Raw genomic sequence first — 15630 nt, 5'->3', positions numbered from 1 at the left:
TAAAGTCAGAAACAACACTCTCATGCCGTGTTTCAAACAGATGGGCTTTGGGCTGTTCCAAAGGCTTTTTCCTGAACTTCCAGTTTGGTTCCTGTACGGACACCAGCTGTAGCTGGGGTGGGTTGGATTATTTTTAATAATAACTGCAGCAGAAAGCAGGGAGAATTTAAGTGAGATGCTCACCTCTGAATGTTGATTTCTGCATTTACAACTGAACTAGATGACTAATCTTCATGATTTCTGTGAGGGTATTCTGTTCTTTACGATTCAGATAAAGCCAGGACCCTTCTTAAAGTTACTGTGTATCATACATTCTTTTGACGTGTTCAGTGTTCAGCTGTCAGTCGCTGGGCACCCAGGCTTTAGCAGGAACCAGAGTAGCCTGTGCAACACTCCTCTGTTTTGGATGTCTTTTCAACGATCACTTGCTGTGAACTACCACTATACTGTTTTGTGTGGGGTTTTTTTGTTGTTTTTTAATATGGGATAGGAGAAGAGAGGGAGAACGAAACAATTTCACCGAGTGATAAAAATCTGCAGCACTGCTGGTAGATTTCATATGATGGGAAGACACAATATGTGTGTGTGTACAGGGGCACCTCTGCTGTAGGGAAGGTGGGGTACCTTATTGTGGCTTTGCACACCCCCCACCCCCTGTCTTCGGTTCCCTGTAGCTTTGCTCTCTGCAGGGAAGTCCTTCCAGAATTGACAGGGAAGCTGCATTTCTACAGTGCCACAAATCTTTTAATGTCACAGGTCATGCTCTGGCCCAGAAGAGCTGGAAACTATGAAGTCCACTGAAGGAAGGTTCACATTCACTCCGGGGAAGCGTGAAGGAAGCACAGCCAGGCCAGAATAGGTATGGAGCACTTTCCTTGTCCTAGGTACTTGTTTTCCTGGGCTCTCTACTCATACTGGATTATAAGCTCATGATTGTAAAAGGTTCTTGAGTATTCTGTTGACTGCTTTATCACCTGCACTGAGAACATCCTCTGTTGTATTAGGCCCTTGATATGAATTTGTTGGTAATGAATGCCCACCAGCTACTCAGCTTCTCCAAAGAGATTCCCTCCATGAGCCATTACAGACCTTAAGGTGGGGTCGGAAGAGACTTATCTGATAACTTTTTTAGATAAAGGGTTGCAAGTAAAGTTGTTATAAAACATAATATATAAAATTTCTCTTTAAAGTCACATTTTCGTTTTCGGTGCCTGGGTTAAAATCACGACAGCTCTTTGGTCTGTGACAGCTTTAAGCCCCAGGGATACCGGTTTTAGTTAATACTGTGATGGAACACACAGCTCAAGTGCTACAACGCAGAGACAATTCCTGGGGTGGAGGCAAAGTCCAGTTGGTCGGTGTCATGTGTCCGTCCCCCACAAAGCCACACAAATAGGAAAGAAAGGCATTTTAGTCTGGGAAAAGTTGTGCAGAAAGGAGACCATAGGAGGCCTCAGGCTGCTGCCTTTATCAAGCCTTATTCAGGAGGTTCGTCTCGGCTGGCGTCTGGGAGCTTGGCACATACACACTCCCTGACTCATAAAACTGGTTCACTTGGCCTAGGCTGTGCAGACATTGCTGTTCTCGCCTTCTTGGAGTTTGCGATTTTGATCGTTGCTGGGTGGAGGGGACCTACGTGACCAGACACTGTTAAAAGCCTTGGGTGCAGAGTCTCTTCCCAGGGCAGACACAGTGTACAGACTTCAGTGAATTTTTCACTCCTGGAGAGAGGAACACACTCACGTGTCTCCTTGCTGGTGGGAGGGGGCGTCACAAACCTCCAGACTCTGCCAGTGTCTTTTTCTCCAGTTGACCCTGTCACATAACCTTGCACTGTATAACCCTTAACCAGAGTGCAACTCTTTGCTGAGTCCCAGAAGTTCCTCTGGTGATCCCTGAGTGTGCGTGTGGTCTTGGGATCCCCAAAACGTACATACTAGCCAGAACCAGGGCTCCTCAGGTGTGTCTGGTGACAGGAAGTTTGACTCAAGGCCTCGAATGTGTGCTGAGGATGCAGAAACACAGGGTGCTGGAATGAACCCGTTTCTGAGCTGGGGCCTTTGTCCCAGTCTTGAGTGGGTTTCCTCCTGCGTTGTCTGTCCTGATCCACGTAGAGGACTCATTTGCCTGGATACAGAGCCTATAACACAAAAGACTAAGCAGGATGCTTTGCTGCCACCCCCAAGGGAATGGAAGGGGAAAAGCCAGCATTTGCCACACTGCCTAGAAAGCAGATCACAGCAGTCCAGGCCCCCACCTTGGCCTTTCTCAGGGTGAGGAGACTTACAGGCTGTCCTTGTTCTCCAGCCTCATGGACAGAAGAGACAAGAAGCTCGGCTTTACTCTCCCATTCTCTCAAAAGCTCTCTACCAGCACTCTGGCTAAAAAAATACCCTAGCTTTTGACTCTCCTAGAAAGGAACCGTCGATTTTTTTGTATGTGGTATGGTGGGGGCAGATGGTGCACAGGGCTGCCAGTGAAGAGGACCCTTATGCTCTCTCTACAGACCCACATTCCCTCATATTTTCTCCTGCCTTCAGTTAACTCGGTGTGCATAATAACCAATATCAAGGTCATCTTGAGTGCTGTGGTGCCCTCAGGAGAGATCTTCTTCCTCAACCCCTGCTTTTTGTCTGAAACATCCATCAAGGGTGTGTAAAGATAAACTGAGGCCTATTAATTTTTTTAAGAATTTATTTGAGCAAAAATTGATTTGAATCCTACAGCATGGAGCCTAGCAGATAGAAAGGAGCTCCAAGGAGCTGTATAAGATGAGAGACTTTTATAGGTAGAAGGGAGCAGGAACAAGGAAGTTATATGAGACAAAATAGGTTATTGCAAGGTTACTTTTCTTTGGGGGATGGCGGGGGTCTATTAGGCATATTGGCTAACTGATCTGATCTAACTGATCAGATCAGCTAACTGATTGGCTAAATTGCTGATCTGGCAATTTCTGAATGAACTGTTTGATATGATTCCATTTCTGGGAATGCTGAAACTGTAAGTATATCTCATTTTACTGATGTGGGACTTAGCATAAGGACTCCACTTGGGGCCTATTGTCTTGTTTTTAACAGGGATTATCTGAGGATATTATTACTAGCCCTTAGATCTTGCCCCTAGAAATTTCTGGTGTATAAAGACGGGATAATTAAATTTTATCTGAAGGCCACAGTAGAAACCACGACTTTGATCTCCTGTTTTATTTACCATGTTCAGACAAATTAATTAGTTACAGGATATGTCCTATGGAACAGCATAATCCAAATGATACAGAGCCAGCCATAGAAAATTTACACACTTATAAGTACTGTTTTAGGTAAGGCCTACAAATTTTGATATATGCGGTTTTGTTATTGGTAGGTTCTAGATGTTTTATAATTTTTGTGATCATTTCTTCTGTGACCCAAGTTATTTCAAGGAATTTTTATTTCTAAACATTTCAGTCTTGTCTAACCTTTTTTTTTTTAATATGGAACTTAAATTTCATTGTGATTAGAGAAAATGATCTATATCTTCCAGTCCTTTAAAAAGTTGTTAAGACTTGCTTTATGGCTCAGTATATGGTCCTTTTTTGTAAATGTTCTGTGAGATTTTTATTTTTAATTTTCTTAAATGTTTATTTTTGAGAGAGAGAGATAGAGCATGTGAGAGTGGGGGTATGCAGAGAGAGGGGGGAACAGAGGATCCAAAGCAAGCTCTGAACTGACAGCAGCGAGTACAATGCAGGGCTCGAACCCACAAACTGTGAGATCATTACCTGAGCCAAAGTTGGTCGCTTAACTGACTGAGCCACCCAGGCGCCCCATAAATGTTCTTGTGAGATTTTAATTTAATTTAATTTAATTTAATTTAATTTAATTTATTTTATTTTATATTATATTTTCTTTTCTTTGTTTATTGTTTTAAGTTTATTTATTTATTTTGAGAGAGACAGAGACAGCACCAGTGGAGAAGGGGCAGAGAGAGAGGGAGAGAGAGAGAATCCCAAGCAGGCTCTGTGCTGCCTGTGCAGAGCCTGATGTGGGGCTCAAACTCATGAAACCACGAGATCATGACCTGAACCAAAACCAAGAGTTGGATGCTTAACTGACTGCTTTTTGCTTGAGTTCTATTTTGTTTAATATTAACATTTATTTATTCCAGCTTGCTTTTGTTAGTGTTCCATCGATATTTCCCTGACTTTTTTACTTTGAACTTTTCTGCATCCTCATGAGTCTTAAATAACTTATATAACTGGTTTTTTAATTTTGTTATTATTTTTTAATGTTTATTTATTTTTAGAGAGAGACAGAGACAGAGACAGAGACAGAGTGTGAGTGGGGGAGGGGCAGAGAGAGAGGGAGACACAGAATCTGAATCAGACTCCAGGCTTCTGAGCTGTCAGCAGCCCAGCTCAGCAGTCGGAGTCCAACGTGGGGCTTGAACTCACGAACCACGAGTTCATGACCTGAGCTGAAGTCAGCTGCTAACCGATTGAGCCACACAGGCGCCCCTGGATTTTTTAAGAAATGACTCCTGATGACACCAAAAGCAGGAACAATAACAATTTTTTTTATTTTCTATATTTTTTTAGTAAAATTTTTTAAAATGATAAAATGGAGTTGATCAAAATTTAAAACTTTTTCTCTTTAAAAGAGACCATTAAAAACATGAAAAGACAAACCACAGACTGGGAGAAAATATTTGTAAAACGTATATCTATAAAGAACTTATACTCAGGATATATAAAGAATTCCTACAATTGAATGATAAGAAGACAACTTAATTAAAATAATTGTCAAAAATAGGCAAGAGTTAGTCATTTGGAAAATGCAAACTAAGGCCACAACATACCATTATGTACTCACTACACAGGATAAAATAAAAAAGACTGACAATTCCAAGAGTTGGTGAGGATTTGGAAAAACTGGAACCCACACACATTACTGATGGAAATGTAATGTGATAGAGCTGCTTTGAAGAACAGTTTTTTCTAAAGTTAAACATGTACTTCCTAAATGACCCAGCATTTCCACTCGCAAGTATCTACCTAACAGGAATGGAAAGATATGTCCACACCAAGACATGCATGTGAACATTCATAGAAATATTATTCGTAGTAGACCCAAACTGGAAACAATATGCTGTCCATCAGCTCCTGGATGGGTAAATAAATGTAGTATATCCATACAACAGAATGCTACTCAGCAGTGAAAGAGAATAAAGTATCGATACATATATGGAAAAATCTAAAACCATTATGCTAAGTGAAAGACACTGGACACATAAGACCACATATTGTATGATTCCATTTATATGAAATGTCTGAAGGAGACACAACCATAGAGATAGAAAATGGATCATTGGTTGCTAAGGCTGGAGGTGGGAATAGGGATTGATTGCAGACCAGCATGAGGCTTTTATTTGTTTCTCTGTTTTTGGCATGATAGAAGTACTCCCGGGGCTCCTGGCTCACTTAGTTGGTAGAGCACGTGACTCTTGAACTCAGAGTTATGGGTTTGATTACCTAAGATTACTTAAAAATAAATTTTTAAAACATAAAAATAAAATCTTTAAAAAAAATGAAGAGAAGTTCTCCAAAACTGGATGGTGATGATGTTTGTACAACTCTATAAATTTACTAAAACTCATTGAATTGGACAAAAGATAGATGAGTTAATGGTTTGTAAATTAGATGCTAATAAACTTGTTAAAGATTGTTTTTTACGTATACATAGTCTCTATATTTTTTAACTGAACTATTTAGTCCATTTATTCTTCTTGTAATTACAGATATATTTGGATTTTTTCCTATCATTTTATATTCTATATGTTGTACCTTTCTTATATTTCTTTTCCGCCTCCTTTCTTGCCTTCCTTTGGTTTATTTTCTTTTTCCTAATTCCATATTTCTCTCTCTGTTAACCTGGAAGTGGTATATTCTACTGTTGTCTTATAATGGTTACCCTGGAAATGTCAACATGCATACTTACAAATCAAAGTCTACAGTTAATAGCTTTGCCCTTTTCTTGAATGACATAAGGAATTTAGAGCACATTAATTATAGTAACTCCCTGCTTATATGTATTGCTAAAGTTGCAATTTTTAACCCCATAAGACATTTTTTATTATTTTACAAAGTCAATAGTTATTTAATTACCCACATATTTTTTGCTGTCGTTCTTTATTACATGTCAAACTCTTCGTCCATATTTTTCTCAAAAATTTTTTTGTAACAAAACGCAGTATATTGTAGTGGTTAGCAGCATGGCTTCCAGAGCCAAACTGTTTTACTTTTTATACCGCTTTTTATTTCTGCTTTAAACTGAGGCAGAGGGCTACCCAGTAACACGCTTAGGGTCACATCTAGTAAGTTGTAGGGGCAGGATTTGTACCCACTAATTCCTTATATTTAAACCCAATAGCACCCCCTCTACTGTGGGGGGCTTGTAAAAAACCATGGTCCAAGAAACATGTTGGTGGCACAATAGGCCAGAGCCCTTGTCAACTGTCAGCAAATTTACATTATAGGTTCAAATTCTTCCCACATCTTAAGGTTCATGAAGTTCATAAAGAACTCCTCTGTAAAGATTAACCTAATAAGCAAATCAGAGGTGACTTGAATTTCAGCCTTATGAATACTTATAAAATCAATTTCTCTGTGTTTCTTGCATATTTATTATTTTTCTTCAGGTAATTGGAACTGTCTTGCAGAATTTATAGGAAAAGACTCCTTCCATAAAAATCCAATTCTGTTTCTGGACTCTCTCCACCTTGCTTCACTTGTTCCTGGGCAGAGCGATAGTAAACCCTTGCTCTATAAAGCAAATCACTGATTTTTCCCCAATATAAAGTCACTTAGATGTTGGTAAGCCTCAGGAGAAACTGTCTGATGAAATTGTTGGATGCTAGATAGATTTTGAAACCATCTCTGGTGAAGACGGTCCTTTCAGAAGAGTGGTTAGGACAGAACAGTCTTCTAGGTCTTCTAGGTTCTCTACCATCTCTGTAAGTCTATCTACTGTATCACAGGACAGCACGCTGGAAGCATTGGCTCTGAACTTCTCCCGTAGGTCCTCCTGGCTCAATGGCTTCCTCCAATGGCCATAGAAGGTATCAGAGCGCTCTGTGAAGGTGGCTCCATCATTGAGAGTGACACTTATCTCACAGTATAGTGTGTTGAAGCTTGGCAGGTTGTCTTGAGGATGCTCCAGCTCCACCTTACTGAGCAACTCCCTCACCTGTGGCCTGTTGATCTGGCATTTGTGGAATGATGGGACAGTGATGCCGCCATCAAGCAGTGTGGCACAGGCCACAAACTGGAAGGAATGACGAGCCTCATGCTCTGAGTCTGGGAAGGGCCTGTTTACATACTGGACATCTGGAATTCTGAGCACAATTCTTGCAATGCGGTCAATGGGAAGCAGGGCTCTGTCTGTTACAAGGTGCTTTCTCACAGATGCAGCTGCGTCTGCCACCCAGTGGGTGGCCAAATGTGCAGGGAACCGCTTGAAGGCCACATCCTGCTGGTCCAGCAGCCAAGTGTGGGAATCTAGGTTTGGAAGAACTTTTGGGGAATAGTTGGCATAGAAGGCCCCAAACCCTGTCTGCATGTCCAAGATTTGTCTGTTTCCTTGGAGACCCAGCATTGCCAGAAAAGCGGCTTCCATCCCATGCCTGGCAGCATTGCCGATATGAAGAGGCTTGGTCTGAGTGGCAGCGTTTGCTATGGGTGCCCCGGCATGAGAAACAGCAATAGCCAGGGCCTCTCGGCACTTTGTCATGCTGAGGCCCAAAAACTTGGATGTAGCAGCAGCACTACCCAAGGTTCCTACCACTGAGGGGGGATGGAATCTGGAAAGCAAAAAAGCAAAGAGTTGGAGATTTACAGACCTCAGTCAGTAGGAGGCAGTATGGTATGATAGTCGGGAATGTAGACAATGGAGCCCTGCTGCCTGGGTTCAAATCTCAGCTCTACCACGTACGGGCTGTGTGATCTTGGGAAAGTTATTCAACTTGTCTGTACCTATTTCCTCTTACATAACGTGGTGACAATAATATCTGTCTCATAGGGTTTTGTGAGTTTTGAATGAATTCACATGCTTCCATCAGTGCCTGACACAATAAATTCTTTATAGTTATTGCCAGAAAGGCAAAAGTTGCTGCTTGCTGAAATCCCATGTAAGTAGCTATAAAAATGGAGGGCCTTGCAGAAATTGAAAATTCGCCCGGTATTCCAATCTACTCCTCTGCTAGCAGGCTGGATCAAATGGAAAAATAAATATAAGATTGAATCACATGATATAGCCAGCATGTGACTATTTTTGCTCTATGGGTTGAACAGTCAGGTTCAGGATCTTCTGAATGTTCTCAATCTGAAGGACCTCAGCAAATATCAAAGTAGATTCTGCTCTGAGATGAGACTAGGAATATTCAGAGTATCTTGGGTGCCAAAATGACGTGAATCGCCCTAGGATGAGAGGCCCCAATTTATTTTATGGTTGTGGTTAGTTGATTCTCTAAACCCAAATGGGATTTTTCATTATTTCTTCTGGGCTCATACCTTAGTATATGGATATATGGTTTGCTGTGTGGCTGGAGAATTGACTTAGCTCTCAGCACTAATGTTAATATCTCCAGCTGATCTAACTCACCTCTATGTCAGAAAGCTCTACAGAGAGAACAGTGGACAAGTCAAGGGGGAATGCATCCACCTCTGGATGGGGCAGATTCTCTCCCTACCTCTTTGGTATGTCATTGGCTTCCTTGGAGAAACACAGTAATTGGCCTTGCACTTCAATCCCAACATTGAAAGCTAAGAGCAGATCAAGGCCAGAACACTTTGGACTTGGAGGCAGAGCTTCTGATAAAGCCAGCAGGACAGGAAGGACCGCTCCAGAAGGGTGGGTGGCAGGATGCCATGTATCATCAAAATCCATTGAGTGAATCTATGTAAACATACACACACAAACAACAACCAAAAACCAAATTAGATTTACCTGAATGCAATGGCTTTTGGACCAGTAAGGGTTTAATTTAGTAATAACTCTATTTGATATGAGATTTTTAGCTCTGATTATCTGAAAATAAAACCTGTAAACCGGCTGTAATTCTTAATCATATGGCGGGGTACTGGATGTGCTGTCCTCTGCTTAGAGCAGGCAGGACTTTAGGGAGCAGCTAGAGAGCCCCAGTGCGCTTGGCTCTTACCCAGGTAGCCAGAGCTCTCTGCCACAGCACCTGGAAAGAGTGCTTAAAAACAAAGCTGTGAAGTTAGGTGGCTGTTCCTCTCTTCCTCCCCCACCCTCCAGACAAGTTACACTGAAAGTTTAATGCCATTTATTCCATATCAGGCCATATATTTTTGTAGCTTTTTGTTATGAAATAATTTCAAAGTTACAGGGAATTTGCAAGAACTCTCAAACCCAGATTAACTATTAAGTTATATTTTAAAATCATTATTTTCTGCTATGAGGTTTTATTCCTCTTCATCCTAACCATTTGCTTATCCCTGATATGAAATAGTAATAGTCAGAAGTTCACTTAAAAATTGATTTCCATGGCTCTTGGATGTGGCTGATCTGGACACTGCTTGCTGGACATTTACTCTGGGATACACTATTGCGTTTGCCTTTCAGTATTCTGAACTACTGTCCCACAAAACATAAAACTATCTCAGACATCCCAACACATTCATGTCTAAATTATATCTTGTATATAGATACAGACTGCTGCTGACACACAGACATAAACATTGTCAGATGAAAAGTGCTGATTTTTGCTTCAGAAAATATAGACACCATATGGCCACTGTTTCTTTCTCAGTAAATATCTGTTGAATGAAAGGATGGATGAAAAGCTGGTTACTGAATAAGAACTGGTAGTGGCCACAACAAAAGGAATTGAGTCTGGATAGCGGGTTTTATATTTTTTGCTATAGATGTTCAAAGTTAGATACCATAAGGGTATTTTTATCTAAATCCTCCAACTGATTTCCTCTATTTCACAATGTGTTTGAAAAGCGTCAGTTCACTGTAAAGCATCAATAACTACATAGAAGAGAGGGCCGACCACTTTATCTCTCTGAACCTCAATGACTTATCAGTGAAATATGGAAATTGAGCAATTTCTGAGATATTTCCTGGCTCTGAAATTATTATGATTGCCTAAAATTAGAAAAGATGTAAACCTCCTTACAGCCACACCGTTCACAAAAGCAGCATATGTCGGCGGGAGCCTTAAGTCTGGCTGACCCCAAACAGTGCTGGCCACATTGGAACTGTAGATCTGAAAGAAAGGAATATCAATCAGTAAGACAGAGTGGAAACACGGCATGCCAAGTCACCATTTTAAGAGCCACTCCTCATCGTGCAGGCATGACTTTAAGAGTCCTTATTTGAAAACTTCGTGCTAGATGGCAGCCTTCACCATTGGATTCCTCTCTTCCTTGTAGAAGAATACACAACTTTGTCCATGGAAGGGAGAGGAGATGCTGTTGCTCCATCCCAGACTGTGATCCACAGGTGCTCTAGCGGATGGAGTCTGAATTTACTCTTATTTATTCCTTGAGGGTAAATACTGGCGAAGGTGGACTAATTGTGGAGAGTGGGTATCACGTCTACCGCATAAGCACCCACTCTCTGCTCAGAGTGCTGAACCAGCTTTTTTCCCAAGAGACTCTTAAAGTCTTTGCACGAATGAATGGTAGGTACTATTGGGGTAGATGTTATTGCTTCTAGGACGCTCAGGTAAAAAGTGCTTTATGTCATAATAACAATAAATTATGTGATATTGCTAGTGTTAAAACTAGTCTTAAGATTGGTCTTTAGATAGTAACTTAGTAAAAAATATGGATGAATATTAAAACTCTGATAAATAGAGCATAGAAAAGCATAAAGCCACATACAACAATGCTATGCACACCAAGTAATATCTCTAAAATGAAGAGTAGAGTAGTAGTAGCACATGAGCACACATCTCTGGGCACGTTGGTGGGTATGACTCACGAGCAGGCATATGTGTACACTTGGTTTTACCTCTCAAGTAGACGCTGAACTTCTTACCTTACTATATTCACTGGCTTTGTGAAACACTTCTGTATTGGTTCCCAGGAAGCCGACACCCAGAGTATCCAGAATCATTCTCTTGCTTCTCTGAATGACGTGGTCTGTCAGGTGCTCCACTGTCAAGCCATGGATCACTCTGGCAAAGCTTTCTGTGACAGACTTTAAAGGGAAGAGTGTTAGAACAGTGCTGTACTCACTTTGCATTTGCCCATTCCTTGCTATACAAGAGCCTGAGGTACTATTATGTGAAGAGTTTTGCTCCACAAGGAGAAACTCAGGTGATCAACTTAAGTTCCGTTCCTGAAGAATGATGAATACTGAGCCCCTGTACTGGGTGTGTGAGGCAAAGAGATGTGGGAGTGCACAATATCCAGTTTCCGTCCTCAGTCCAGCTGAGAACACAGACTAACATGCAGATGATGATCACAGAGTGGGTAGGCTATGGAGGAGGGAAGTACAGAGTTAGGAGAGGATGGGAGGGACATCTCGTCCATAAAGTGGGCATGCCTGAGTGGGGGGCAGTGCATTCAGCTAGGAACTGCCGTTATTAGATACATGCCAGGCATCGTCCTGCCTGTTGTAAATACAGTATCCATTTAATGCCACGAGTTTCTGGGTAGGTATTATGAGCGCCACTCGCTTTGCAGGTGTAGAGACCCAGATGTGGAAAAGTGACATCACTAAGTTCCACAGCTCTTAGGTGGTGGAGTTTGGACACAAATTTCTCTGGGTCTAACTCCAAAAGTGAGCATGTAATTATTAAGCCACATTTCCTAAAGAGGAAAACAAAACTCGAAGCACCTGGGGTTCTTGTTGAAAATGAACATTCTAGTCCCTACTCCAGACGTCCAGAATTATCCTACCCCTTACCCCCAGATGAACCAGAAGCTTTGCAGGCATAGCGCAGGATTGTGTTTTCATTAAAATCTTTAGGTGATTCTTAAATGTTCTAGTGCTATTATGTCCAACGTGGTAGCTACTCTCCACATTGGCTATTGAGCATTTGAAGTGTGGCTAGTCCAAACTGGGATGTGTCATGAGTAAAATAAACACTGGATTTTGAAGACTTAGTAGGAAAAGAGGAATATAAAGCATCTCATTAATAATTTTAAAATATTACATGCTAAGATGATAATATTTAGGATATATTGGAAAATGAAATATATTTTTTTATTAAAAATTTTTTAAGGTTTATTCATTTTTCAGAGACAGAGAGAGCATGAGTGGGGGAGGGGCAGAGAGAGAGGGAGACACAGAATCCGAAGCAGTTTCCAGGCTCTGAGCTGTCAGCACAGAGCCCGACATGGGGCCCAAACTCACAGACGGTGAGATCATGACCTGAGCTGAAGTCGGATGCTCAACCGACTGAGAATGACTTCCCATTCATTCTTGTTGATGGAGATTACCTGAAGGCATGGATACCTGGGCTGGCTATGAACACTTAAGGGAGTCAGCAGGTGAAGGGGCCTGGGACAAGGGTGGAGGTTAAAGGCAGAGGTGCAGCATGGGTGGGGCTTGGAGACGTGAGAGGATGCAGTGATTTGGGCCAACCCCAGCTTCAGAGCTTCATGCAGGGGTGGAGGTGAGAGGGATTCACAGACTTGGACCAAGCTGGGGAGGTTCCACTATGCTGAAGACTTCCTGTCAAAGGGGCACCATAGTGCTGTCTTTAAAAAAGTAGATGTGATCAGAACTGTGTTTTGCAAAGCTCTCTCATGTAGTCTGTCATGTAGAGAATGGGTTGAGGGGTAGTCAAGGGCAGGTAAGAGACTGCTGCAATAGCCCGGGTTCGGGATGAGGATATGGCAGTGCCATTTGCCAAGAGAGGGAGCACAGGAAGAGGAGCAGCTGAACAATGATAATGGGCTCACTGTGAACTTGCTGAATATGAAGTGCCTGCTGAATATGGTCGTCCTAGCGGAGAAGACCATTCTGCTTCCACCCACAAACCAGATAATAAAAACCCGCAGACTTATTTGCATTTCATAAGCAGCAGAGTACTTTGCAATTCCTTTAAATATCAAGTTCTTCAAGGTGTAGGCAATTATTTTGTTTTCTACACATCTGCATAAGAGAACATCTATTATGTACAGCTAAAAGCATCCACTCTTCAACTGTGTTTCCCTACATGCCTAGCGCTTAGTACTGCCTAGTAAATGCCAGGTGGTTTCCCTTTTCTGCTCTGAGTATTGTATCATTGTACAACCTCCTTGGTCTCTCTGAGCATTAGATATGTCAGTTTATTTATTTATTTATTTGTTTGTTTATTTATTTATTTTAAAGTTTATTTATTTATATTGAGAGAGAGCAAGCGAGTGGGGAAGGAGCAGAGGGAGAGGGAGAATCCCAAGCAAGCTCTGCACTGTCAGCGCAGAGCCTGATACAGGCCTCGAACTCACAGACCCTGAGATCACGACCTGCTGAAACCAAGAGTCAGACACTCAACAGACTGAGCCACCCAGGTGCTCCCAGATACCTCATTTTAAAACATTAGCTATAGGGTAAGGAGTTTCTGAATTGGAAGATCCGGGGTGTCTAAGAATAGTGCCTGCACGGAGGTACAGAGATGGATCCAGTGCCCAGCTACAAGTCCTCAACCTGGCCACCAGCTAGTCCCATATTTTCAGTCTTCAGATGCTCGAGTCATGGAAACCCTGCCTTTTTCAAAAGGATGGACTACATTGTATGTCTCTGAAGCTCTGGTAGAAAGGTGAGGGAGTCTGGGGTGGGAGAGAGCAGGAGAGAACATGAATGGGAGAGAGAGGGTGCTGGCACAGGTGTTTCTAATTAGGATGGAGAATAACAATAACTTTGTCATGCTGCTAGAAATTTGGGTAAACATATTTAGGGGCAGAGGGAGGCAAGGAGGAAAAAGCCCTGGCTTGATGATCCACCAAGTAAAACTTGGAGTTTTGAGAACTGGTTGGACCCCTTTTCTAAGCAAAATGACCTTATTTTTCAATGTCTCTTTCCATTCCCACAGCTCCCACAGTTAAGGGCGTTTGGTGATTGGTTGTTTACCTCTTCAGGGTTAGATCTGACCTGGGAGTGCGTTATGGGGAAAGCTGTATGCCTAGGGAGGATTTGTTGTCGGGGCTCCAACATGGCACCTGGAAGGTGACTGTGGCATCCATTTGCATGTTCCCATGGTGCTGGTGACCTATGCAGGTAGGACCCCATGGGGATTCCCTGACAAGTTCTGAATAACACCCTGTGTACCAAAGAAATGGCTCCTGAGGAAGGGAGCATGAGAAAATAAACATGCAACTGCCCCACTGTCTGTAGTCCATCTATTTCTAAAATACTTCTTTTGGTCTTCCTGATTTTCTCATGACATTTATATTTCTTTTCAATAACATGCTGTGATTAATGTATATATTAAGACAAAACATGCAACCATTTGATAAATATTTCATGACATCTTACTCTGTGTCTGGCACTGTGCTAAGCTCTCTAGAATACTAAACCAAGATGTTACGATTCCTGCCACAATAGGATTATCTTCTCCAGGAAACTAAGGACAGTAAACAGATCATTACAAAGGCAATCTGGCCATGCCATAATGGATATAGACAAGACTGGGAGGTTACAATTCAATGAACTTGCAATGATTCGTTTTCTTCCTAATTGTATGCAACAGAATCATGTCTCTTACTGGTAAAACACTGATGAAAAACAAGATGCAGTTAATTAAATAGCGCAGAGGCATGAGAAATGTTAAAATGCCATTTTTTGAAGAAGAAGCAGGAAGCTTTAAGGAAATTGAGAAAAGGAGAGGTAAGCTAGAAAACCAATTTAAATAAGCACATAAAATATAACAATACCTTGAGCATCGTGTTGAAAGAGGAGGCTTATCTCAGGAGTGAACTGGAGGAGTAATTCACTTGCTAGGTGACTCCCTTTATACCCTTCATTCTTTCCAGCCCATTCTCTTTCACTTCATTCTGACGCTAAAGTTTCCATGATTTCAACACCTCCCAAGTACGATTACTTCCACTTCCTCTCAATGAGTTGTTTAACCCAACTGGAGATGAGGAATTAGACAAGGCTGGGAAGTAATGTACAAATGGTCAAATGATTTCTCATAGATATCAGGGAACTGAATGCATCTTGTGCTTAGATGCCATACATCAAAAGTAGAAAAATTTGCACTCTTTTATCCAGGTATTCTCACTTCTAAAAATTTATCCTAAGGAAATAGGCATGGATGTATAGAAAAAAACTTAGCAAAAAGAATTCACAGATTTGCTTATAAGATTAAAAATCAGAAACAATCAAATGTCCCCTGTGGATTGGTTAAGTAGAATATGGCATGCATAGGGGCGCCTGGGTGGCTCAGTCGGTCGAGAGACCGACTTCGGCTCAGGTCATGGCTCGTGGTTCATGGGTTCAAGCCCTGCATCAGGCTTTGTGCTGACAGCTCAGAGCCTGGAGCCTGTTTTGGATTCTGTGTCTCCCTCTCTCTCTGCCCCTTCTCCGCTCACACTCTGTCTCTGTCTCTCTCAAAAATAAATAAACATTTAAAAAATTAAGAACAAAAGAATATGGCATGTACAGTGTTTAAGGCCACTCATCTTCCCCT

The 15630-nt window shown here is 41.7% G+C and overlaps 1 protein-coding gene and 1 long non-coding RNA gene across 3 annotated transcripts in view; one reads left to right on the top strand and one right to left on the bottom strand.

The window, feature by feature from the left end:
* The window catches only part of LOC113601066 (uncharacterized), a 40451-nt gene that overhangs the window by 9688 nt on the left and 15133 nt on the right, over positions 1-15630 (top strand). The window contains exon 4 of the long non-coding RNA XR_003422204.2: positions 757-859. This is a non-coding gene — a long non-coding RNA (uncharacterized LOC113601066). The remainder of the gene's footprint in view (positions 1-756; positions 860-15630) is intronic.
* Positions 2972-15001, bottom strand: ACOD1 (aconitate decarboxylase 1). 2 transcript variants are annotated; one of them, XM_027065026.2, is made up of 5 exons: positions 14873-15001; positions 11046-11207; positions 10180-10269; positions 8725-8930; positions 2996-7836 (listed from the first exon to the last, which is right to left on the bottom strand). In XM_027065026.2, the coding sequence occupies exons 1-5, from the start codon at positions 14879-14881 to the stop codon at positions 6891-6893; spliced, it is 1413 nt and encodes a 470-aa protein (XP_026920827.2). In that variant the 5' UTR covers positions 14882-15001; the 3' UTR covers positions 2996-6890. The 2 variants fall into 2 exon arrangements, with proteins under 2 accessions (XP_053072687.1, XP_026920827.2); XM_053216712.1 differs by lacking the exon at positions 14873-15001 and having other exon boundaries at positions 2972-7836; positions 10188-10269; positions 11046-11081.

The sequence above is a fragment of the Acinonyx jubatus genome, chromosome A1, assembly GCF_027475565.1.
Source record: "Acinonyx jubatus isolate Ajub_Pintada_27869175 chromosome A1, VMU_Ajub_asm_v1.0, whole genome shotgun sequence".
NCBI classification, from domain to species: Eukaryota; Metazoa; Chordata; class Mammalia; order Carnivora; family Felidae; genus Acinonyx; species Acinonyx jubatus.
The sequence above is the reverse complement of the archived record's forward strand: the minus strand, read 5'-3'. Positions and strand labels throughout refer to the sequence as shown.